The sequence below is a fragment of the Balaenoptera physalus genome, assembly GCF_965194825.1.
Source record: "Balaenoptera physalus genome assembly, chromosome: 3".
Classification (NCBI taxonomy): domain Eukaryota; kingdom Metazoa; phylum Chordata; class Mammalia; order Artiodactyla; family Balaenopteridae; genus Balaenoptera; species Balaenoptera physalus.
The window spans coordinates 52825159-52852781 of record NC_138890.1 but is presented as its reverse complement, the minus strand read 5'-3'; the positions used below and the strand labels follow the sequence as shown (position 1 = coordinate 52852781).

Here is a 27623-nt window from a genome sequence, read left to right as displayed (position 1 = left end):
AGAACTACCATATGATCCAGCAATTCTACTCCTAGGTATTTATGCAAAAAAAAAAAAAGAAAAAAAACAAAACCAAAAACACTAAGTCACAAATATAGATTCACCCCTATATTCATTCCAACATTATTTACAGTAACCAACATACAGAAGCAACTTAAGTGCCCAATCAATAGATGAATGGATAAAGAAGATGTGATAGTGATACACACACACACATGCACACACACACACACACCCCAGAGTATTATTTAGCTATAACAAAGAACGAAATCTTGCCATTTGCAGCAACATGGATGAACCTAGAGGGTATTATGCTAATTGAAATAATTCAGACAGAGAAAGACAAGTACTATATGATTTCACTTACATGTAGAATCTAAAAAACAAAAACAAATGAAAACAAACACAACTAAACAGAAACAGAGTCACAGATACAGAAAACAAACCAGTAGTTGTCAGATGTCAGAGGGGAGGTGGTTGGGGGCTGAAGAGAAATAGGGGAGAGAGATTAAGAGGTACAAACTTTCAGTTACAAAATAAATCAATCACAGCTATGAAATGTACAGTGTGGGGAATACAGTCAATAATTATGTAATATCTTTGTGTGTTGACAGAAGACAATTAGATTTATCATGGTGATCATTTTGAAATGTACAGAAATATAGAATCACTATGTGTGTACCAGGAACCAACACAGTGTTGTAGGTCAATTATACTTCAAAAACAAACTCATGAAAAAAGAGATCAGATTTGTGGTTACCAAAGATGGGGGTGAGGAGAGATGGAATTGTATGAAAGTAGTTGAAAGGTAAAAACTTCCAGTTATAAGATAAATAAGTATCAGGCTTGCAATGAACAACATGTTAAATATAATTAACACTGCTGAATATTATATATGAAAGAGAGTAAATCCTAAGAGTTCTCATCACAAGGAAATTTTTTTTCTATTTCTCTAATTTTGTATCTGTATGGGATGATGGATGTTCACTAAACTTACTATAATTATTTCATGATCTATGTAAGTCAAATCACTACGCTGTATATCTTAAACTTATACAGTGCTGTATGTCGATTATATCTCAATAAAACTGGAAGAGAAAAAAGAGGTATGCAGTAACAGTTGTTGGTGAGGATGTGGAGGAAACGGAATTCTCATACATTACTGGTGGGAATGGTTAAGATGGTACAGCCACTTTGAAAAATACACTGCTAGGTTCTTGAAGAGCGCAAGATAAACCTACCATACAAAGTATCCATTCTACTCTTGGGTGTTTAACCAAGAAAAAATGAAAAGAAAAAAAGACTTGTATAATAATGTTCATAGCACCATTTTTCTTAATAATCAAAAAGTGGCAACAATTCCAGTGTTCATAACCTAGTGAAAAAATAAAACAAAACATGGTATATCAATACAAAATGGAATACTATTAAACATTAAAAAGTATGAACTACTGATGTATATGCTACAGTGTGAATGAACCACAAAAATCTGTAAAGTGAAAGAAGCAGATATAAAAACAACATATTGTTTCATTGTCTTTACAGAAAATGTCTAGAAAAGGTAAAACAAGAGGAATACAATGTAGATGAGTAGTTGCCTTGGGTTGGGGGTAGGAAGAGGGCATGACCTCCAGAGGATGAGAGGGATATATTTGGGGGTGATGTAAACACTCTAAACTTTAATTGTGGTGATGGTTGCTTATCTCTCTCCCTCTCTCTCTCTCTCTCTCTCTCTATATATATATATATTTCAATTATTACATCATGTCTAAAACTGATTAATTTTGGGTATGTAATTACAACAATAAACTGGTTTTTAAAAAGAATAAAATTTCAAGTTTTGTATTCAAACTCTCTTTACCAAAATGTCAGGTTTAAAATACTGTAAGATTTCCTGTGTCTCATTTTCATTACATGTAAAATATAGAGCTGATGTCTACCTAATGTGATTCTTCGAAGAACTGAGTTAGGTAACATGTAGAAAACTGTTTCACAGAGCTTTTGAGGAGACCAGTCATGCAAAAAGGAGGATTTCCATTCATTAGTGGATAATAACTTTAATCGATAACATTTAAATTCCTAGATGGTAAGCAAAAGCAGAGCTGATCATTGTTATCTTATTTCTCGCATCTAAATAGGGCTTGATGCATAGTAGACCTTTATTTATGTGGAATTAAAAAAAAAAAGAATACATAAATGAATACACATGTTCACTGAAGAACTTTTTCACAAAGTCCTCTGCAAAGAAAAAGTGGTGCAATTGGCCAAAAGCATTTTTATAATGTTGCTCTACAAATTAACATTCTAATGGATACTTTCTTTAAGAGGGATATTAGAGATTTTAAATGATTTAATAGCTCTCACACTGATTATTCTTTAGATGTAAAAGTATCTATTGATAAGAACAGCATGCCTAGCATAGCATATGTCATAGATTTCTAGTTGTCATTCAACAGTCAACCTACATTTCTGCCATTACATTCAAGGTCTGAATGATCCTTTGGGCACACAACTAAAGCCTGCTTCTTGTGGCTGGAAAACTGAGGCTAATGGAGAGACATCTGACTTGCCCCTAATAAAGCAAGTCCTAAGTTAATAAAGGCCGTGTTGTCTCCCATCCCAGGAGCACCCACTTACCTCTCAACTGACTTGTGATCAAGAATGAAAAACATACGATAAATTTTTCCCAAGCCTCATAAATCTTATATTATCTTTCTATACGTTCTGAAATTCATTCAATTATAGACATATCCAAGGTCTTAGAGTCAGTATTACCTAAGATCCATGATCATAATATTACCTGGGGTGCTTGTTAGATTTCAATTTCCCATAAACCTCTCCTAGAAGTTCTGAATCTTTAGAACAGACAGAATCCAGTTATCTGTACTTTTTATAAATATCCAAGTAATCTAATATTTGGTCATATTTGGAAAATATCTTTTTGGCTATAGGTATCAAAAATATGTTTATGTCTTAACCCATTACCCAACGAAATAAACAAGGGGCATATTAAAAAAAAAAGTAACACCATTTAACATTTCATGGAGCAAAATATTTAGGGTTTTAAATTACATTAGGTTTTACATTATCAAACATATAACTAAGATACTAATTTTTCAAACTGTCATTGAAGAACTGAACATAGAGAGTAAAAATGCTGAAACGAAAGGATCTTAAAGTTAGAAAGAACTTGGAATATACTACATTCCACCTTGTATTCTGCAGGGTTCACCTGGTCCTCTAAGAATGGAAGACCCTGACTCTGCAACTCTAATTGTCTGTAGAATCCACTGCAAAATGGGATCACAGTAGAAGTTGTAGGAATGTGTTGCTCCAGGAAAAAGTCAGCATTCACCATAATGAGCAATAGTAAATTTGCCACCACTTTTTCTGTAGAAAGAATCAAAGAGAAAGTGAAAAAAAATTATTAAAAGAACACATAAAATTAAATGCTGTGGCAGTACACAAAATGTTTCTAAATGAGGAGATCTGAACTATGGGACATTACAGAAAGGCTGTGCTCTACTTCCAGAAGGAGCTGGACCTAAGAAAGGAAGGCATTAGGCATTGTGTTAATCCAGATTTTCCAAGAGGCAGACATAATTTTGGGAGTAAATGGGCAAAGATTTTATGAGGAACACGTGTAACAAAATGGGGGAGTGTTGCAGAAAAGGCTGGCAAAGCTTTAGACCACAAACTCCTTCCAAGTGGAGGAGAGGGGGATGTGAGCTTGGGTGGAGGTATCCTAGACTGCTCTGTACTCTCAGGAAGGTTTCAAAGGCCATCATGATTTCAGGAGACAAAGTTGACAATCACATGATTTCAGTGTGTAATCATGAGTCTGTTCTTTGCTCAATTATGCCCCCTGTGGCTGGAGGTCTGCAAGGCTGATTCTCATGACTTCAGTGAGATCTGCTGTTGAGCATCAGAGCTTTGGAATAACATCATCTTGGCCACTAGTCAGCCATTAGTAATTCATAATCAATTAAATTAAGCTAAGTTAACTAGTTCGTTCATTTGCAAAACATCCAGCATGGTTATAGTGATAGTTTAATACTACTTTCAGAAGTAAGAATTTTAAGACATGGTAGAAGTGTGTCTCCTTGGCTTTTAGAGAAATATTACAGTTATTTTCTGTGTATGTTGTGCCTACATTATCAGCAAATGAATTTTCTTATCATTTCATGATTTTTTTATTACTTTGGAAGAGTAAATATTCACTATTGTGTTCTTACTTGAGTGCACCACAAAAAAAAAACATTTATTGCAATAAGTGTGGCCATTGGTTGCACAGAATGGATGATATTCTTTCGTGCATGTTTCCACATCACTGTATGGACCACATTCTATCTGTCAAATATAGAGAGATAATATACATTTATTAGTCAATGAATATTTGAATATAGTCTTCTTAAATCTTAACATGAAATGCCATACATCCAGAAAAGGATAAATACAATATCTGTTTAGGTTTAAAGAGAAAACTTTATGGAGTCACATCCAGTAAATAAGAAACTATTATCAATATTTTTATAGAAATAGTGTATCAACAAAAAGGCCATGCAACTGGCTGAATGTATTTTTATAATGTAACCAATTTCCCACCCCTACCCATGATCTTCCCCTCCTAGGTGATATTTTTCTTATCACTCACACTCACACACACACACACACACACACACACACACACAAACCCAAGTAAGTCACCAAACTGAGTTTCTACCTCCCTCTAGAATTTCACTACATATCAATACATATATATGTTCACTATATTCATATATTTCGTAGTTTTGGGTATCTTGGTAATTTTCACAAATAAATGATACAATATGTATTCTTATATGCCTTTCTTTTTATACCCCTGTACTGATGTTTAGAGCTGTAATTTATTTTCACCCTTAAGTAATATTCCACTATTTGGTCATATAGAAATCATCACTGTTTATTCTCCTACACACTGGTAATTGGGATGGTGCTTTTTTCCCTTTCATTTTGTTAGGATGAATAATTCTACTCTAAACATAACTTCTATAGCTCTCAGTTTTGTGTGGAGCAAGTAACTACCCATGATAGGAAATTTAAGGTAATAGGATAAATACGCTACCACCTTGTATAGACACTGCTATAAATGGTTTTGTATTACTTGCTAGATTCTATTTCTTAACCTTGGTGTAATAATACATACACATTTTTACTTTTTGAAGAATGAGTGTTTTTTACATTCTGTTTGATCAATTTTGCTGTGATTTTAAAAATTGAAAATGGTTAAAAATTTACATTTCAACTTCCAAATGAACCAGCAGTAACTTACCCAATGCTGGTAACTTGATGTTTTTGTAAGAGCAGTTTCTGCAACCAAAGAACAGTTTAAAAAAATAAGAAACCCACACACACGTTGGCAGTAGAAGTCTATGTAAGTGGCCTATTCAAGGAACTACAACTAATGAGGTAAGAATTTTGTGGTAGTAACAAAAATATAAATTCTCAAATATATACAAATCTTAGAAAAAATAATTCCCCAATTAATCTAGCTTTGTGAAAAATGGTATTATGTATTAGTGTTTTTAGTAACTCCTAATATCCTGCTTGAAGATACCAATTTTTTAAAGCTCTGTAAAAGAGACATTTCATTGTGATGAAAGACAATGCCCTGGGTGAAGTCACTTAAATGTGAAGAAATTCTGCTCAATATCAGGGTATTATTCGATACCTATATAACAGCTCCGTTTTTCCCCAAATTTTATGGGCCACCTTGAGCTTTGAGGAAGATAACTGGTCAACTGAGGTATGAATGAGTTCTTTCTTAACACAAGGCCTTAATTTCAGGGACTCAGAGCTGATAACTAAAACATTAGATTTTCAAGGAATACCAGATCTAGAAGAGCTCATTCTTTCCCCACACTTTTTAATTACAACCATAGAATCTGGGTCCCAAAAGGAAAAATAATTTAGTTAAACAAAGAGGTAAGGTCTACTGCCCATTCTAATGCACCACTCTGTTTTAACTTCTCTAATATGGGAAATGAGAAGAAGCAATTCAATGATGAAATATTTAAAAGGAATTTATAGTAAACCCTGTGTCACTTTACCAATTTAAGAATTACGAATCAATGAAACCACCACTACATTCCTACGTTACAGCAAAATGCTTCCTGCATTTCTAGGATATATGAAGTGTTTTCCCCAAGACTGAAAACTTTACTCACCAGAATAAAGAGTAACGGCCAAGATGATGAAAATCACTTTGATCCATGAAGAGGTGAGAGGCATTTTATCGAATCTGTCAGAGAAACACCTCAGGATGTCTGTAACAATGACACAGAGATACATGGCCCATTTCCAACAGACAGGCAAATGAAATCTAGACAATCTTAGAAAGTGTCTTACTTGTAGAGGAACTACTCCAACCCCCTAGATCCCAAGTTAAGGTGGACTGTCCCATCTGTTGCTTCCCCAACCCTACAATTCAGCAAGAAATATCATGTCATCAGAAGACTGCCCTAAAGTGTGACAGAAAACCCATGAAAAGTGCTCTGTGAATAAGTGAGAAGAAGCTGATTATTCTCCCAAATCTTTGAGTCAACCCACAAGGAGCCTGGCTACACTTCGAGTAAACATGCACATTTGAACCTCCGTGTGTTCTTCTGACAAATAGGAATAGGTATTTCTGGAATAATAAATCTGGAGCAATACTCACAGCAGTGTTCCAGGGCTACTTCCCTAGGTTCTCCACTTGACCTGCCTGACGGAGAGATCAAGAGTGAAGCAACAGTGGCTATCTAATTCACCTTTCCTTCCTGACCATCCATTTCCACTCTTACTGACTTGTGAGTGAGGAGATTGGTAGGGTAATACAGAGCACTCAGGGCAGATAAGAGGCAGAGATATTCCGTGTCCTGCCTGGGGGATATTCAGTAGGTCAGGAGAGATGCCTCACAGATATCGTGCAATACATGTTCCCTCAGCAGGGGGCTTGGGACAATTTGATCTGATGAACCCAGAAGTATGAGGAGGAAAGAAGGAAATACCTGCAGTTATAGATTTTACAGTAAGAAGATATGTGGGAAAAAAAGAAAAAATGTGAAAACTTTCCAAGCATGTGAGTTGGAAAGGAACAAGAGAATCAAACTGGAAAAAAGAAGAAAGATTTGGAAATGTCAATTCAACTGGGGTCTAAACTCTTAGAATTTTTAAGAAAAATCACCATTTGCTAAAGTATCTCTTATACCAACTACCTATTAAAGAAAGAATAAAACTTGATGAAAGTGCTGGGGAGAAAAAAAAGTTTTTTTTCTCTCTACCCTTCTAAGTTCTTCTGGTTGGTCTAAAAATTAAATTGACATAAGAGACATTCACAGGAGAAAATCAAATTTAATTATTTAAATATGGCGAATCCAAACATAAGAAATCCCAAAGACAGGCAAAATGATAAACACACACACACACACACACACACACACACACACACACACACACACACACACACACAATGAGATGCAGGGATTTGCTAGGTTCCTCCCTGTCTACCACACCCAGTTTATATTATACTCTAGGTATCTCTGGTGATAGCTCCCTTCCTGGAACAGGTCCTCTATTTAAATTCTTTAGGCAGTTAGGTCAAAGGTCCTTACTTAGTCTTTTCTTTCTTAAAAACAGTCAACCTAAAATAATCCTCATGCCAAAGAGATCCATTTAGGGATGGCAAATTTTCCTTCCCTTCAAAAGCAAATCTATTAGAGGCCAAGTTAATGTTGTTCAATAAATTTTCATTCTAATGAATACATAAAATAAAGAATAGACACCTGAGATGTTAAATTATATTTATAATTTATTTATAAATTATAACGGGTGTTATATTTATCACCCTTCCATTCCCCAAAATATTTATGGAGTCATTACCATGAACCTGACATAGTAATTATGGTATACTGTTGTTTTCAAATATTAATTGTACATTTCATTAGAAAAAAAATTTTAAATGAGCATTTGGCTTTCCAGTTAAGCATAATTCTCACTGGCTTAGAGGTGGAGAGGAATGGACCACCATCTGTCATCTACCCCAAAATGGAAGACTTAAGTTGTGGATGGCAGCCCAGATCTATCCATCTACCTTGGAACCATTACATGGAAACAAATAAAATCGTAAATAAGGATGCTATAGTCTTTTATGTCTGTTATATAGTTTAGCCTGTATCCTAACAAATACAGTGAACTTCAACCAACCTTCTGTACGGAGCTGCATTTCTTTGTATGTTAAGCACATGTATTATGTCAGTCTCAGTCTAATGATGGAGATGCTAATGGCTAGGAATGTGTGAGGCCTGGAATACTTATGGCAGCCCCATTTCCCCAGTGAGTCAGTGCTGTGGCTGGAATGGCCCTTGTGGTTCTTACTATGATTGCAGGACACAATTCGGGAATGCAAAGTGGATCATATTGTCTGTTTTTCCAGTTATGCTCCAGACATAGGCCATGTGCAATTTTATGTGCTCTCCAAATTAATCTGTATTTTGGGGGTTGGGGGTGGAGATGTGTGAGGAGATCTGATTTACCCAGGTGTCATTTTCTAATAGGGATCAGGAAATCTTCTTAATCTTAATGTTAGTGCCTTTTTTCTGCCGGGCAAAACTAAAATTATGCTAGTAAACAAAGGATCACTTAGGCTCTTGAGAACAAGGGAAAAGGAGCCCCAGGGACGCAACAGGTAATTAGTAGCTAAAGGACTCTGAATCTTTAGCAGATAAAACTCTCTTTAGTTGGAGGGTGCAGGCAGTTTTCTTTTCGCATGTTAATTTAATTTCTGAAGTGCTTCTAAAGACACTCAAAAAGTGGACACTAGTGCTAAGCATATTGAAAGACCTTCTAACTTACCTCACCCTTCTCTATACTCTTTTTCTTGTGATTCATACTTGAATTCAGCCTCCATCTCCTGCCCCAGAAGACACAAGTCCCCAACATACTTTTTGTCTATCATCAGGTGTACATGGTTCATGGATGTTCATGAACAAATAGATTTCAGTTACACAAAATAAAATGTTACATTTCTTCACATTCAAGTTTTACCATAAATAATAACCGCATAATATAAGCAATGAAGAGCCAATGGAAGACTTGAGTAGGGCAACTAGATCAGATTTGTGTCTCAGAAATAGCATTCTTGAAACTAAATATTGAGAGAATGGATAGATTTCCCTAGAAGTCACAAAGAAGGCATATCACATTCATATATGAAAAGACTATATTAGAGAGGGTGCACTGACACGTCTGAGCTGTGGCTGCTCTGGGAATTTTCGCTACTCAGTGTACCAAGGCTCTGCATTACCTTTTCAATTTTTACTTTAAATTTGCCAGAAAGTGATATGGGAAATCCCTTCACTTAAGAAGAAGGACAAAGAGGAAGACTGGCTGCAACCCCATGAAATCATTGATAATAAAACTAACTTGGAGAAGTTAAAAAAATGTATACAAATATGAATTTATACAACAACTAAGTGGAGAAGCTGGCATTAAAACTCAGTTCTACAGCCCCATCCATCAGCAGACAGGGTGCCTAAAGCCATATTGAGCTCACAGCCACCTCTAAACACACCCCTTGCCATGGCCCTGCCCACCAGAGGAACAAGACCCAGCTCTACCCACCAATGGGCAGGTACCAGTCCCTCTCACCAGGAAGCCTGCACAAGCCTCAGGACCAACCTCACCCACCAGAGGGCACAGACTAGAAGCAAGAGGAGCTATGATCCTACAGCCAGCAGAAAGTAGAGCACAAACACAGAAAGATAGACAAAATGAGAGGGCAGAGAAATATGCTCTAGAAGAAGGAACAAGTAAAAACCCACAAGAACAACTAAATGAAGTGGAGATAGGCAACCGACCTGAAAAAGACTTTAGAGTAATGATAGTAAAGATGATCCAAGATCTCGGAAAAAGAATGGAAGCACAGACTGAGAAGTTATAAGATATGTATAACAAAGAGCTAGAAGATTTAAAGAACGAATAAACAGAGATGAACAATAACTGGATTGAAAAATACACTAGAAGGAATCAATAGCAGAATAGCTAAGGCAGAAGAACAAATAAGTGAGCTGGAAGACAATGGCTGAAATCGTTGCCACAGAACAGAATAAAGAAAAAAGAATGAAAAGAAATGAGGATAGTCTCAGAGACCCTCTGGGGCAACATTAAAAGCACCAACGTTCACATCATAGGGGTCCCGGAAGGAGGAGAGAGAGAGATAGGGCCTGAGAAAATATTATAAGAGATTATGGCTGAAAACTTCTCTAACATGAGAAAGGAAACACTCATTCAAGTCCAGGAAGCACAGAGAGTCCCACACACAATAAACCCAAGGAGGAACACACTGAAACACACATTAATCAAACTGATAAAAATCAAAGACAAAGAAAAAATATTAAAAGCAACAAGGGAAAAGCAACAAATAACATACAAGGGAATCCTCATAAGGTTATCAGCTGATTTTTTTAGCAGAAACTCTGCAGTCCAGAAGGGAGTAGCATGATATATTTAAAGTGATTAAAGGGAAAAACCTACAACCAAGAGTATTCTACTCAGCAAGGCTCTCATTCAGATTCAACAGAGAAATCAAAAGTATAACAGACAAGCAAAAGCTAAGAAAATTCAGCACCACCACACCAGCTTTACAAGAAATCTTAAAGGAACTTCTCTAGGCAGAAAAGAAAAAGCCACAACTAGAATCAAGAAAATTATGAATGGGAAAGCTCACCAGTAAAGGCAAACATAAAGTAAAGGTAGAAAATCATCCACACACAAATATGATACCAAAACCAGCAGTCATGAGAAAAGAGTACTAAAGCATGATAGGAAATGCATTGGAAATTAAGACACCAGCAACTTAAAACAATCTTGTACATATACAGACTGCTGTATCAAAACTTCATAAGAACCACAAACCAAAATTTGCAGCAGAAACAAAAAAGAGAAAGCAATCCAGGGGACTTCCCTGGTGGTCCAGTGGTAAAGAATCTGCCTTCCAATGCATGGGATGTGAGTTCGATTCCTGGTTGGGGAACTAGGTTCCAACATGCCACGGGGAAGCTGAGCCCAGACACCTCAACTAGAGAGCCCGTGGGCAGCAAACTACAGAGCCCATGTGCTCTGGAGCCCATGTGCCGCAAATACAGACCCCATGTGCTCTGCAGCCTGCGCGCCACAACTAGAGAAGAGAAAAAGCCCACACGCCATGAGGAAAGATCCCGCATGCCTCAACGAAGATTCCATGTGCTGCAACAAAGATCTGACGCACCCAAAAAATATTAAAACTAACTAACTAAATAAATATATATTTAGAAAAAGCAATCCAAACACAACACTAAAGATACACATCAAACCACAAGAGAAGAGAACAAAAGAGGAAGGTAAGATAAAAGACCTTCAAAAACAAATCCAGGGACTTCCCTGGTGGTGCAGTGGGTAAGACTCTGCGCTCCCAGTGCAGGGCGCCTGGGTTTGATCCCTGGTCAGGGAACTAGATCCCACATGCATGCCGCAACTAAGAGTTCACATTGCTGCAACTAAGAGTTTGCATGTCGCAAATAAGAGGCCTGCATGCCGCAACTAAGAAGCATGCATGGCAGGGCTTCCCTGGTAGTGCAGTGGTTGAGAATCTGCCTGCCAATGCAGGGGACATGGGTTCGAGCCCTGGTCTGGGAAGATCCCACATGCCGCAGAGCAACTAGGCCCGTGAGCCACAACTACTGAGCCTGCGCATCTGGAGCCTGTGCTCCGCAACAAGAGAGGTCACGAGAGTGAGAGGCCCGCGCACCGCAATGAAGAGTGGCCCCCACTCACCGCAACTAGAGAAAGCCCTCGCACAGAAACGAAGACCCAACACAGCCAAAAATAAATAAATAAATAGCATTCCCTTTAAAAAAAAAAAAAAAGAAGCACACATGCCACAACTAAGAAGCACGCATGCCACAACCAAGAGTCTACATGCCACGATTTAAGAGTCTGGATGTCGCAACTAAGAAGGCCGCATGCTGCAACTAAATAAAAGATCCCACATGCTGCAACAAAGATCCCGTGTGCTGCAACTAAGACCTGGCACAGACTAAATAAATAAATCTTAAAAAAAATCCAAAACAATTAACAAAACAGCAAAGAACATACATATCGATAATTACCTTAAATGTAAATGGATTAAATGCTCCAACCAAAATACACAGATTGGCTGAATGGATACAAAAACAAGACTCTTATATAGGCTGACTACAAGAGACCCACCTCAGATCTAGGGACACATACAGACTGAAAGGGAGGGGATGGAAAAAGGTATTCCATGGAAATGGAAATCAAAAGAAAGCTGGAGTAGCAATACTCATATCAGAGAAAATAGGCTTTAAAATAAAGAATGTTACAAGAGACAAAGAAGGACATTACATAATGATCAAAGGATCAATCCAAAAAGAAAATATAACAATTGTAAATATATATGAACCCAACATAGGGGCACCTCAATATATAAGGCAAATGCTAACAGCCATAAAAGGAAAAATTGACAGTAGCACAATAATAGTGGGGGACTTTAACACCCCACTTTCATCAATGGACAGATCATCCAGACAGAAGATCAATAAGGCAAAACAGGCCTTAAATGACACATTAGATCAGATGGACTTAATTGATATTTATAGAGCATTCTATCTGAAAGCAGGAGAATACATTTCCTTCTGAAGTGCACATGGAACATTCTCCAGGATAGATCACATCTTGGGCCACAAATCAAGCCTTGGTAAATTCAAGAAATTGAAATCATATGAAGCATCTTTTCCAACCACAATGCTATGAAATTAGAAATAAATTACAGGAAAAAAGAAACTGTAAAAAACACAAACACATAGAGGCTAAACAATATGCTACTAAACAACCAATGGATCACAGAAGAAATCAAAGAGGAAATCAAAAAATATCTAGAGATAAATGGCAACAAAAACACGACAGTCCAAAACATGCAGGATGCAGCAAAAACAGTTTTAAGAGAGAAGTTTATAGTGATACAAGCTTACCTCAGGAAACAAGCAAAACCTCAAATAAACAACCTAACCTTATATCTAAGCAACTAGAGAAAGAAGAACAAACAAATCCCAAAGTTAAGTAGAAAGAAAGAAATCATACAGATCAGAGCAGAAATTTTAAAAAAACAAAACAGAGGAAAACAACAGAAAAGATGAAACTAAAAGCTGGTTCTTTGAGAAGATAAACAAAATTGATAAACCCTTAGCCAGACTCATCAAGAAAAAAAGGGAGAGGACTCAAATCAATAAAATTAGAAATGACAAAGGAGAAGTTACAACTGACACCACAGATATACAAAGGATCATAGGAGACTACTACAAACAACTATATGCCAATAACATGGACAACCTAGAAGAAATGGACAAATTCTTAGAAAGATACAACCTTCCAAGACTGCACCAGTAAGAAACAGAAAATATGAACAGACCAATCACAAGTAATGAAATTTAAACAATGATTTAAAAACTTCCAACAAACAGAAGTCTAGGGCCAGATGGCTTCACAGGCAAATTCTATCAAACATTTAGAGAAGAGTTAACACCTACCCTTCTGAAACTCTTCCAAAAATTGGAGAGGAAGGCACACTCCCAAGCTCATTCTATGAGGCCACCATCACCCTGATAACAAAACCAGACAAAGATACCACAAAAAAAGAAAATTACAGGCCAATACCACTGATGAACATAGACACAAAAACCCTCAACCAAATTTAGCAAACTGAATCCAACAACACATTAAAAGGATCATACAGCATGATCAAGTAGAATTTATCCCAGGGATGAAAGAAAATCAACCAGTGTGATACACCACATTAACAAACTGAAGAATAAAGACAATATGATCATCTCAATAGATACAGAAAACGCTTTTGATAAAATTCAACATCCACTTATGATAAAAACTCTCCAGAAAGTGGGAATATAGGGAACTTACCTCAACATAATAGAGGCCATATATGACAAACTGACAGCTAACATCATTCTCAATGGTGAAAAGCTGAAAGCAATCTGCCTAATATCAGGAAAAAGGCAAGGATGTCCACTGTTGCCGCTTTTATTCAACACAGTTTTGGAAGTCCTAGCCATGGCAATCAGAGAAGAAAAAGAAATAAAAGGAATCCAAATTGGAAAAGAAGAAGTGAAACTGTCACTGTTTGCAGATGACATGATACTATACCTAGAAAATCCTAAAGATGCTACCAGAAAACTACTAGAGCTCATCAGTAAATCTGGTCATGTTGCGGGATACAAAATTAATACACAGAAATCTCTTACATTCCTATACACTAACAACGAAAAGATTAGAAAGAGAAATTTAGGAAGCAGTCCCCTTTACCATCTCATCAAAAAGAATAAAATACCTAGGAATAAACCTACCTAAGGAGACAAAAGATCTGTATTCTGAAAACTATAAGATGCTGATGAAAGAAATCAAAGATGACACAAACAGATAGAAAGATATGCCATGTTCTTGGATTGTAAGAATCAATACTGTCAAAATGACTGTACTACCCAAGGCAATCTACAGATTCAGTGCAATCCCTCTCAAATTACCAATGGCATTTTTCACAGAACTAGAACAAAAAATTGTAAAATTTGTATGGAGACACAAAAGACCCTGAATAGCCAAAGCAATCCTGAGAAAGAAAAATGGAACTGGAGGAATCAGACTCCCTGACTTCAGACTACACTATTAAGCTACAGTAATCAAAACAGTATGGTACTGGCACAGAAACAGAAATATAGATCAATGCAACAGAATAGAAAGCCCAGAAATAAACCCACACACCTACAGTCAATTAATCTACTACAAAGGAGGCAAGAATATACAATGGAGAAAAGACAGTCTCTTTAATAAGTGGTTCTGGGAAAACTGGCAGCTACATGTAAAAGAATGAAATTAGAACATTCTCTAACACCATACACAAAAATAAACTCAAAATGGATTAAAGACCTAATTATAAAGGCTGGACACTATAAAACTCTTAAAGGAAAACATAGGCAGAACACTCTTTGACATGAATCTCAGCAATATATTTTTTGATCCACCTCCTCGAGTAATGCAAATAAAAACAGAAATAAACAAAGGCAACCTAATTAAACTAAAAAGCTTCTGCACAGCAAAAGAAACCATAAATAAAATGAAAAGACAACCCACCAAATGGGAGAAAATATTTGCAAATGAAGCAGCTCAATACTCCCACAAAGAAACAAAAAAATGGGCAGATCTAAACAGACATTTCTCCAAGGAAGACATACAAATGGCCAAAAAGCACATGAAAAGATGCTCAACATCACTAATTATCAGAGAAATGCAAATCAAATCTACAATGAGGTATCGCCTCACACCATTCAGAATGTCCATCATGAAAAGGTCTACAAAAAATAAACGCTGGAGAGGGTGTGTAGAAGAGGGAACCCTCCTAACTGTTGGTGGGAATGTAAACTGGCACAAATACTATGGAGAACAAATAGAGGTTCCTTAAAAAACTAAAACTAGAACTACCAAATGATCCAGCAATCCCACTCCTGGGCACATATCTAGCGAAAACCATTATTCGAAAAGATACAAGCACCCCAATGTTCACTGCAGCACAATTTACAATAGCCAAGACATGGAAGCAACCTAAATGTCCATTGATGGAGGAATGGATAAAGAAGATGTGGTACATATACACAATGGAATATTACTCAGCCATAAAACAGAACAAAATAATGCCATTTGCAGCAACAGGGATGGACCTAAAGATTATCATACTAAGTGAAGTAAGTGAGACAAAGACAAATATCATATGCTATCACTCATAAATGGAATCTAATTTTAAAAAAAGATACAAATGAACTTCTTTACAAAACAGAAACAGACTCACAGACTTCAAAACAAACATCATTACCAAAGGGGAAATGTGGGGGGAGGGATAAATCAGGATCTTGGGATTAACATATACACACTACTATATATAATATGGATACCCAACAGGCACCTACTATATAACACGGTGAACTCTACTCAATATTCTGTGGCAACCTATGTGAGAAAAGAATCTGAAAAAGAATGAATATATGTATATGTATAACTGACTTTGCTGTACACCTGAAACTAACACAAAATTGTAAATCAACTATAATCAAATAAAATTAAAAAAAATTCAGTTCTGCCTTTCTGAGAAAAATAAAGCTTATCTTCATCCCAATAAATTCCCCTAGCTTCTTCATCTATGTCCAAGGAAGGCATTTATAAATAGAAAACTGACAATTCCAAAATGTATTTTGATACAGAGGAACAGTTAAATAATACCACAAGGAAGCTAACAGGCAAATGCAGAACGTGGTATGTTCTGTGAAAAAACTGACCCAATTTAAACAAGTCAAGGACACAGAGAAAGAAAAGGAAGACAAGTAGGCTGCTCCAAATTAAGAGTTGTTAAGAGACATAACCACCAGTGTCAAGAGTGAACCTTCTTTGGATTCTTACTCAAACTCTAAAAAAAAAGCATGTTTGAGACAACAGGGCAATTTGATTATAAACATTTATCATTTTAGATGATACAAAAGAATTACTGTTAACCTTAAGTGTGTGAATCTCAGTAAGATTATTGAAGAAAATGTTCCTGTGTATAAGAGATGCCGGCTGAAGTTGTAGGAATGAAATGACTATGCCTGAAACACTTTATAATGCTTGAGGATTTTTCTAAAAAATTGAATAGGTAAAGCAAATGTGCCAATCTTGATAATTACTGAATCTATATGATAGGTATATATGAGTTCATTATGTTATTTTCTATACTTTTGTGTATGTTTGAACCTTTTGTAATAAAAGTACTAATGTAAAAAGAGACTGTATTATAAAGATGTTACTTTTACCAAATTTATGTGACTCCAATAAAAATTCCAGTAGGGGGCTTCCCTGGTGGCGCAGTGGTTGAGAATCTGCCTGCCAATGCAGGGGACACGGGTTCGAGCCCTGGTCTGGGAAGATCCCACATGCCGCGGAGCAACTGGGCCCGTGAGCCACAACTACTGAGCCTGCGCGTCTGGAGCCTGTGCTCCGCAACAAGAGAGGCCGCGACAGTGAAAGGCCCGCGCACCGCGATGAAGAGTGGCCCCCGCTCGCCGCAACTAGAGAAAGCCCTCGCACAGAAACGAAGACCCAACACAGCCAAAAAAAAAAAAAAAAATTCCAGTAGAATTATGTCTTAGTGGACTAGACACAGTGTGTCTAAAATATATCCATGATGACACACTCTCAAGAATATCCAAGAACACAGTTTTCAAAAAATGGATGGATTTCTTTGTTCCTTCCTTCTGTACATATTACTGAATACTAATCCAGTGATTTAAGAAAAACAAAAACAAAACCCTGCAATGCACTGCAGTTACAAGGTCAAAATTGGGTAAAGATAGGGTCTTCTCCTTCATAGAGCATGCAATCTAATTATCTAGGGGGTAGTATTGTGGAGAGATTAGAAGTACTGACTGTGGAGAGAAGGAGATAGAGGGCAAAATCAGAAACACTGCCAAGAAAGGCAAAGGGTATCATACAAGACTGGTCTAAGAAGACTATGGATAGTAAATTACAGGGAACATTCATTCTCTAAGATGAAAGAAAACTTAGAGAAAGTAATGGAACATGGGCTTTGGAGTTAAAGGTACCTGTGTTTGAATCCCATCTCTGTCCATTCGTAGCTTTGTTAGTAGCTAGTTAGCTTCAGCAAATGACTTTACTCCCCTCAGCCTCATTTTCTTTTTCCCTTACACAAGTTTCAGAGTGATATAAACCTCATGGGATTATTGTGAGGAATAAATACGATGAGAAATGTAAACCGCATAGCCAGGTACTGGCAAAAAGAAAGGAATGGCTGAATGTGTAAATCCCTAGGTAAGTTGATATGGAGAGAAGGATAAAAGCAGAAAGATAGATGATAAAATTTTCAGAATTACAAGCCAAAGGGGAAAAAAGTGGAGCTAGTTCATCCTGAGGTTTCCCTACGCAGTAAAGAAGAGGTGAAGTTTACTACTCAAAGTAATGTAGCAGAGGTGTGGTCAGACAGTTGAAAAAATTGGATTAAAAAAGGAAATTATATGGAGATGGGTGGCATAGGTGGCAACCTGACATTAAATAATAAGAGACCTCCTTAGGAGTCTAGAGGGCCTAGGTCAGTAGTGATGATAGCAGGATTGTAGACTCCATTGTATGGAAGTTGTTCCATCCTTGCTCCACAGCCAAGGTCTGGAGCAGGAAAATAGCATGCTGAATTTATCCCGGCTTGGAAGAAAGAGGGAAGAATCAGGAACTGGATGTCAAGAGAGTATGGTCATGTCAAGGGGCTAAATATAAATGTCAGTCTATGGGACTCAGACTGAGAAGGGAAGACAAGCAGCAAAAGGAGTACTAACTACTCTAGGAGAGTTTAAAGTGTGTGAGACAGAAATTTTCCAGATTATGGCAAAATTTCAGGCTTGCCTACGTTAAGGTGGAGTGGAGGGAAACACATGAAGACTTCAGAAGACTTAGGTATTGCAAAGATTATTAGTCGTGGTGCTGGAGTTTCCCTGGCTGATGTCAGAAATCATGTCCTACAAAGATCAAACAGACAACCCTTCTGAGAAGCAGGATGGGCTAAATGACCTCTGGAGGCAGAGACCAGGAAAATCAATCAGCCTTGAATTTGGTGAATGTATACCAGATTACCTGGAATGAGGTAGGTAATTAACCTGCTTTGCAAATGTCATCTTGTTCTCATGATCCACAATCAGAAACCACAAGTACAGAACCTCCAGGTCTGTCCCTGCCTGCTGGAGCATGAAACATCAGAGGAGGTGGTTTAAGAGAGGGGTCAAACTAGGAAACAGCCATTAGCGCAATATCTTGTCAATCAACTGGCCACTCAACTGAGCAAGGAGCCTGCCTCCTCTGCTCAACATGCCCCTGGGCCACAGACGCATGGAACAGCAACTTTGCTCAAGGCTAGGGTGAAAGGGTGACCTCAGGGTGACTACAGTGACCTGTAGGGTGACTACAGTGGGCTCACATTTTGCAGCAAGCTCATTCAGGTAAACATCTCTTCACCTCCTTATTCTAAGTCAGTGATGGTATCTCTTTGGCTTTCTTCTCTGTCACTAGGTTTCCCAGTATGTTTGTTTTCCTCCAGCACCCTCCTTTTGTTTCCTCTGCACAGCTAATATGGTTCTCCCTTATTTCTCTACGTGCCCACCAGCTGCAATTTGGAGAAGAGACAGAATGAGTAGAGTAGGGCATGGGAAGTTGAGTAAATGACTTGGAAAGTATCTTCTCTCTGGGCCAAATATTTCCATTCTTACCAAAGAAGAGGTTGGCTAAAGAAATTGGTAATTTAACATAGTTAAACTCTACTTATATTAATATCAGTTGATATTCTCAGTATCCTGTGACGTTCATGCTTTTTCTGAGGCTCATACTTCTAAGAAATGTTGAAGCTAGAATTTGAACTTACCAGTGTCATCAAAATCATGTGTACCTATTTATGAATCATAAAAATGATAAAAATCAATTATCCTGATTTGTGTATCAGGAAAGGTATACATAATTTTTATGACCCCAGACCAACAATTCCATTTTCGATCTATTCTTTGTATTTGAGCACATGTAACTGGCCTGGAAGAAGAAACTTACTTAGGAAATGGAGGACTTCCATGTGGGAGAAACTGGTCTATCCCAGGAAATCAAACAATGTGTATTATAAAGTGACACATCCCTGATAGTGCAGCATAGTCCTCAGTTCACACCTGTATTCTCAGAATTCTTATGAATTCTTAAAGTGTCCATATTCACTAACATGAGTGTCTCAGTTTAGATGATATATTGTAGGATGAACCTATTTATACGTAACATGCCTGGGGTCAGCCCTGGTGAGAGCCCTGAGGCTAATTCCTCTTCCAAGCCGAAACAGTGACTGTACAATGGCTGCTGAGAGGGGGAAAAAAAAAGTTATTTTAATGGTTTTCTTTCCCTCTTTAGAGCAGAATAGCCTTCTTAGGTCTGAATCCCTAGAGACCAGGCCAGTTTGGAACCACCATGGCCAAGTTCATGGGAATGGCACCAATTCAGAGTAGTGGGTTCTCCCACGTTTGGAAAGCCAGTTGTGCAAGAGATTACGAATAAACTATCTTGAGCATTTTCACAGGCCTCACCAAAGCAGGACGTTAGATGAGATCAAATGGCTGCCTTTCCCTGCATGACCATATTTTTCCTGGTATCCTCCACTTTGGCACAGATTGTTTTTTCAGGTAAGCATATGTCTTGGGAGAGAAACATCTGTTTTTCTTTTACTTGCAGGAGAGAGAAAGAGTCATTTGTGACTGGATGGGTAAAGTTTTGCTGAAACATAGGCCTTTGGGCTTGTTCATGCAAATTGGGTATCAATTGGGTATCACTATTGGAAAGGGATTGCTATTGGATAGCAATTTAAAATTATTTTGAACATGACAAATGAAACAAAATAAACCAAAATGAACAAAAGTTTAGGTTCAAAGATGTGTCACTGCCTCCATACCCTTTTCCTTCCACTGCAGTCCCACCCTCATCTTTTATGTAACCAATCTTATTTTAGGTACCTATTTGCATCCTGCTTTTCCCAATTTAAGAATGTCCTGAAAATCAGTACATATCAGTTCACAGGGATTTCCTCATTCTTTTATATGACAGCATAAGACTTTTTTGGATGGATGTACCAAAGTTTATTCAACCAGTCTTAGGTGTACGGGCATTAGTTTGTGTCCAATATTTTGCAATTAAAAACAATGCTGCAATAAATAATCTTATTCATATGTATTTTTCTATTGTTGGAAGTTTATCTTCAGGGTAGATTCCTTGAATTGTGATTGAATGTGAATGCAAAGTAGTTTTGTTCAACGTTGCCAAATTTCACTTCATAAAAGTTGTGCCAACTTGCATTCCCACCAGTAATAGATGGTATTTCAATATAGTTTTCATTAGCATTTTTCTTATCATACTGCATTTGAATATCCTTCACAAATTCAAGGGTCATTTCCGTATCTTCTGGGTTTTGTGTGTGTGTATGAATTGTAGGTCCATGTATATAACTCATTCAGCAATTGGGATTTTTTTCCCCTCAATTTTAAAGTATTCTTTATATATCAGGTATATTAGCCCTTTATCTATGATATGTGTTGCAAATATTTTTTCCAGTTTTTCAGATATCTTTTTTAGTTTATATTTTGTCATGAAAAAGTTATTTTTATTTGGATGTAATAAAATGTACCAGTCCTTTCTGTTACTGCACAGATTAATGAGTCATTATCAGAAAGTCTTTCATGTATTAAGATTAAAGAGCAACTCGGTTGTGTTATATTTTGATCTTTGTATGGTTTTGTTTTTTATGTCCAGATCCAGATCCATTTGAAGTTTGTACTTATATATGGTATGCAGTATATATATATTACTTTACTTTTACTAGATGAAGGCTTTTATTTTTCTTTTCTCATAACTATATCCAGCTGCTTTTGTTATTAAAATATTCTGGCTTTTTACAATGAGAGAGGAGCATTCCATCCTTTTTATTCTCTGAAAGAGTGCATATGTAAACAGCATAGTCTATTCCTGGAGAGGTTGGGAGGCTTGTTGTTTCCTTTATGTGAAGATTTTAAAATCATACAACTTTTCTAACTTCGTAAATTCTAACTTTTGGAAAGCTAGAATTTTCTTGGATATTTTAAATATCACCTAACAGTGAGAGATAGGGCAAAACTTCAATAGGTCTTTTCTTATTTTATTCTCCCATAGCCAGCTGGTCATCCTCTATCCCTAAGCAACACCAGCACTCCTCGCACAAATCAGTTCACCATATCCCTCGGTCTCTCCAGAGCCAAGGAACTCCTAAGTTTTCTCGTCATCATTCTTAGTATCCTCTTTAGTTCAGCATCTTGGTAGGAACTGGCCTAATCCTTTATTTACTATATTACTTTTAATTTTTACAACAATCTTTAAAATGCATATACTTATCCTAATTGTCGTGACGAGGAAACTAAAGCCAACAAAAGTCAAGTAACTTAATGAAAATAACACGGTTTGCAAGTTAAGCATACAACCCCAAATGGTTTTTACTGTTTCCTCAATGACACAGCAAATTTATAAATGAAGGCAGGACTGTGAAAAGAAGGAGAGAATAAATAAATGGATGAAGTAGTTAACAAAGGAATACCACCCACAAATTTTGTTGTCACAGATTATTTTGTATACTTTGTACAAATGAGTAATTGCATTACATTTCTTTGTTCAGTCAGTAACGTCAGTGAGTGAAATCAAACTCCATGGAGAACTGTTTCTTTTAACCTATTGTGTCTGTACTTTATTTGCAGAAATCTTCAAACCACATGACTATTCTAAATGGCCTATGGTAAATTTAAATTTCTAAGTTCTGAATTCTGATTTTAATCTGATCACTCTCTTGACATGAGAGGCCTAAAACTTCATAGTGGTTAAGTAGAATGGAAGTTTTCTATGTGACTTTGGGCGTGTATCTTAACCTCTTCAGGCTTAGATTTACTCCCATGTAGCACAAGCATTATAATAGTAAGATGCATCTCTGAACATTAAATGAATTAATACCTGTCAACTGTCCAAGGCCACAGACTTTAACAATGGTATATATAAAATTTAATCCCAGTCTCAATACAGAACCCTCACTCTTAAAAACTACATTTAAGCCCTTATCTTCTAGGAGTTCAGAGACACATAACTATCTCTACTCACAAACTTCTTATAATGAGTTACTGGCATTGGGACTCCAAGTTTAAGTGAAAACTTTGCATCTGGGATTTAAGCTGAGTTATTATACTGCTTATGACTAGCAAATGATGAATGAGTGAGGATATTGTAGTCAGAAAAAAACTTGCCTGACCAAAGCCCAGAGGAGAGGAAATCTTGCAAAAAGATCAATTGACTAGTAACATTTGATATTATTTCTATGTGGGGCAGAAGTGACAGGCCAGGAATAGATGAGGGAAAATCTATCAGTTGTTATTCATATGATATTTTATGATGTTTGCAGCCCCCATGTAAAATGTACTACCCACTGGATCCTCTTTATGACGCAAACTGTCCTGAGGTGACAGCATATGTTTGTGCTACAAATGGCCACACTTACAAGAATGAGTGTTTCCTTTGTGTTGATCAGTGGTAAGTTCAAAATAAAATACCATTATTTTTTCTCTATATTTCTTCACAGAAATTTCCAATAATTTTAGCAAGGAACTGGATTTGCTGATGCATGGGATTTTTTTTTTTTTATAGCCTCTTGTTCACAAAAGACTGGGGACAGACTACGTACATAGTAAAGAGAAAAGTCTTTTTAAAAAAGCTAGTTAACATTCAAAGTTGACTCATTTAAAAAAAAAGAAAGAAAAGTTTACATGATATTTTGGCATAACTGTACAGAGATCATATTAGTAGATAGTCTATAGATTATATTCAAGAAATAAATAGAAATCCATTTTTAAAAAAATTAAATTTTCTTTAACAAGTCACAGTGACATCCCTATGAGTAGCACCCATATTGCTGCCTGGAAGAAGTAAATATAGATATTGATACAGACACAGACATAAATACAGGTGTAGATATACACATAAGTAACAAAGTGATTATGTGGTTTTACATGGAAAAAAACTGACTGTCAACTTTTAATTTTTTTTTGCCTTTCAAATAAATTCAATGGGAAATTTAGATTAAAAAATAATATTCCTTGTGATCTATTTTAGCTCTATTTGAAATTGTTTTTACAAATCAGCCTTGTCGTGTCTTGTCAGTAACTCTTCCATGACCTATGAGATCCTCTCTGTTGGGAGTCTCCAGGAGTACCCTCAGGTTTGATGATTCCCTAGTAGGACTGACAGAACTCAGAAAAGCTGTTATATGCATGCTAACAGTTTATTACAATGAAAGGATACAGAATAAAATCAGCAAAGGCAGAAAACTCATCGTGTGGAGTCTAGGAGATCAGGCACAAGCTTCCAGTTGTCCTCTCCCAGGGGAGTCACACCGGCAGTGCTTAAATTCTCCCAGCTATGATGTGTCATAACTTATATAAAGTATTGAAAACCTGGGAAGCCCACCAAAGCTTTGGTGTCCAGGGTTTTTACTGGGGACATGCAGCACCTACATGATTGACAACTACTTAGTCTCCAGCCCCCTCCCCCTAGGAGTTAAACTGATACAGAGTGGCTCAGCACCACAGGTGAACAGAAACAGGCATTCACCTCAGGGTAAATTATCTGGCATGACCTATGGCCCTAGGTTACAAAGTTACTCTTATCAGCCAGAATATCCCAAGGGTGTAGAGATTACTTCCTCTGAGCTGATTTGAGCATCTCAAGTCTGCTGAGCTAACTCTTTAATGCATATCTTCCTTTGAGAAGAATCTTCATGGACTTCTGGCATCACATTAGCATGCCACCACAATTATTTCTGAGCACTGAAGGAAACGAGGTGTAGAAACTAGTCCAATAAAGGTAATACTTGCTCATCTTCAGAGCAAGTACTAGACTCAGAGGATGACTTTAAAGGAAAAGAATGGGAACTGAAAAATGTGAATTAACCAAGTGTCTCCCATTGACTTCAAAGAAAGATGAATGAGAATTCATGAATATTAGCAGACTATGTAGAATGATTAAACTACATAATCATTCCTTCCAAATGTGGTTGTTGTCACTTTCTCAGGCAGGGCTAATTAGGCAAAAGACATTGGGAAGTGTCTTCTTAGCTCTTCCACATAAGCCTTCTTCACACTGTCTGGTATTTGGACGCACACCATTAAAATGAGCAGCCTAAGAAGGACCCACCCACAATGGCCTGGGCTTCTGAAAATCAGCATAGGTTGATGCAGAATTACACTGGGGACTTGATTTTCCACTATGCTACAACCAAATGGCTTCTCAAAGATGGTTCTGAGATTTTTTTCAGCCTCATCTAGGAGACTTGAGAAAGTCTCAAAAGCTCTATGAGCATGCCTCTGATCTGTTCTGGCACTCTCTCACCCTCTCACTCTCATTCTCTCTCCTTTCTTTCTTTCTTCCTTTCCTTTTCTATCCTGTAAGTCTGCCAGATATACTATGAACACTAGCTGTTTTTTCTCAATCAAAGTATAAATAAGGAGCCTCTGCTGATTAAAAAAGAAAAAATGGTTCTCTCATTGGAGCCATTATGAACGTAGTTCTTATCAAACATATCTATTTCTGGAACACAGAGAACACTGATGCCAATGGCAGGGATGGTACAGTTGCCTGTATATTTGTTTTAATTCTCACTGTGACTTGCATGTATAAACGTGGCCTTCATGCCATTTCTGGATCTCGGGGAAACAAGAATAGTCATTATGCTCTTTTGAGTAATAGAGGCATAAGAGTAATTCTTCTGTCTCTGCTCTTAGCTAGTGTTTTGAAGAAAACTCCTGAGAAACTGGACTCACAATCCTGAGAGATATCCGCCATTTATGAACAATGTAAATCCCTTGAAAAACAGAAAACTTAAGAGTGTGTCTTGCCCAGAATTGAAAAAAAATCAGTCATTATCCTTAAAGGAATCCCCCAAGCCTACCCAGTGTAGGGCCCTCATAATAACTACCAAGAAAATAGAGTTGTATGAAACAGATCCCAGACTCTTCATAAGTTTGTGGTCTTATGTGGCAAAAAGAATATATTACATAAGAAAATTCATGATAACAGAAAACAGTATTGGTTCTGTTTAACCAGAATAGTATTTGAGTAAGTTTTTATGGTTGACAGTATTTCAAAAATCAGATTTTACCTAAAAATATAGATTTCCAATTTATTTTTAAAAAATCAAACATTACATTAATAGTAAGCTAGGATTTCACATTCAAGAAATAAGCAACAGTTATCTAGTAGCAGTTCCCCATCCAAATGGAGTGCAGGCAATATATATATTCTTTTTCAGATTCTTTTCTACTATAGGTCATTACAAGATACTGAGTATAGTTCCCTGTGCTATACAGTAGGTCCTTGTTGTTTATCTATTTTATATACAGTAGTATGTATATGTTAATCCCAAACTCCTAATTTATCCCAACCTGCTATCGCCTTTGATAACCCTATGTTTGTTTTCTATGCCTATGAGTCTATTTCTGTTTTGTAAATAAGTTCATTTGTATCCTTTTTTAAGGTTCCACATATACATGATATCATATGACATTTGTCTTTTTCTTTTTCTGACTTACCTCACTTAATATGATAATCTCTAGGTCCATCCATATTGCTGCAAATGCCACTATTTCATTCTTTTTTATGGCTGAGTAATATTCCATTACACACACACACACACACACACACACACACACACACACACACACACACACACCATATCTTCTTTATCCATTCATCTGTTGATGGACATTTAGGTTGCTTCCATGTCTTGGCTAATACTGCTATTAACATTGGGGTGCATGTATCTTTTCAAATGAGAGTTTGATCCAGATATATGCCCAGGAGTGGGACTGTAGGATCATATGGTAACTCTGTTTTTAGTTTTTTAAGGAACCTCCATACTGTTCTCCATTGTGGCTGCACCAATTTACATTCCCACCAATGGTGTAGAAGGGTTCCCTTTTCTTCACACTCTCTCCAGCATTTATTATTTATAGAGTTTTTAATGATGGCCATTCTGACTGGTGTGAGGTGATACCTCATTGTATAACCTCATTGTAGTTCTGATTTGCATTTCTCTAATAATTAGTGATGTGGAACATCTTTTCATGTGCCTGTTGGCCATCTGTATGTCTTCTTTGGAGAAATGTCTATTTAGGTCTTCTGCCCATTTCCTGATTGGGTTGTTTGTCTTTTTTTTTGATATTAAGCTGATGAGCTGTTTGCATATTCTGGAAATTAATCCTTGTTGGTCTCATCGTTTGCAAATATTTTCTCCCAGTCCTTAGGTTGTCTTTTCGTTTTGTTTATGATTTCCTTTGCTGTGCAGAAGCTTTTAAGTTCAATTAGGTCCCATTTGTTTATTTTGGTTTATATTTTCATTACTCTAGGAGGTGGATCAAAAAAGATACTGGTGCCATTTATGTCAAAGAGTGTTCTGCCTATGTTTTCCTCTAAGAGTTTTATAGTGTCTGGCCTTATAATTAGGTCTTTGATACATTTTGAGTTTATTTTTATATATGATGTTAGAGAATGGTCTAATTTCATTCCTTTACATGTAGCTGTCCAGTTTTCCCAGCACCACTTATTGAAGAGAATGTCTTTTCGCTGTTGTATATTCTTGCCTCCTTTGTCATGAGGCAGTTAAAGTATTCTTAAAGAAAAAGTGCAGGGACTGGTGGTGCAGTGGATAAGACTCTGTGCTCCCAATGCACGGGGCGCAGGTTAGATCCCTGGTCAAGGAACTAGATCCTACATGCATGTTGCAACTAATAAGAGTTCACATGCCACAACTAAGGAGCCCATGTGCCACAACTAAGGAGCCCACAAGCCGCAACTAGGGAGACGGCAAGCTATAATTAAGGAGCCCGCCTGCTGCAATGAAGACCCAGAGCAACCAAATAAATTAAAAA

The 27623-nt window shown here is 37.0% G+C and overlaps 2 protein-coding genes across 2 annotated transcripts in view; one reads left to right on the top strand and one right to left on the bottom strand.

Moving 5' to 3' along the window:
- LOC309657690 (uncharacterized protein) overlaps positions 1 to 27623 on the bottom strand; it is a 145103-nt gene that overhangs the window by 9614 nt on the left and 107866 nt on the right. Inside the window, exons 5-9 of the mRNA XM_082455515.1 lie at positions 6698 to 6742; positions 6207 to 6305; positions 5312 to 5349; positions 4236 to 4350; positions 3212 to 3390 (exon numbers count right to left, since the gene is read on the bottom strand). Of these exons, the coding sequence (XP_082311641.1) occupies positions 3212 to 3390; positions 4236 to 4350; positions 5312 to 5349; positions 6207 to 6305; positions 6698 to 6742 (476 nt within the window). The remainder of the gene's footprint in view (positions 1 to 3211; positions 3391 to 4235; positions 4351 to 5311; positions 5350 to 6206; positions 6306 to 6697; positions 6743 to 27623) is intronic.
- Positions 6753 to 26119, top strand: SPINK13 (serine peptidase inhibitor Kazal type 13). The gene is made up of 3 exons (XM_082453984.1): positions 6753 to 20401; positions 21838 to 21980; positions 23098 to 26119. Exons 1-3 carry the CDS (start codon positions 20252 to 20254, stop codon positions 23234 to 23236), a joined length of 432 nt encoding a protein of 143 aa, XP_082310110.1. The 5' UTR covers positions 6753 to 20251; the 3' UTR covers positions 23237 to 26119.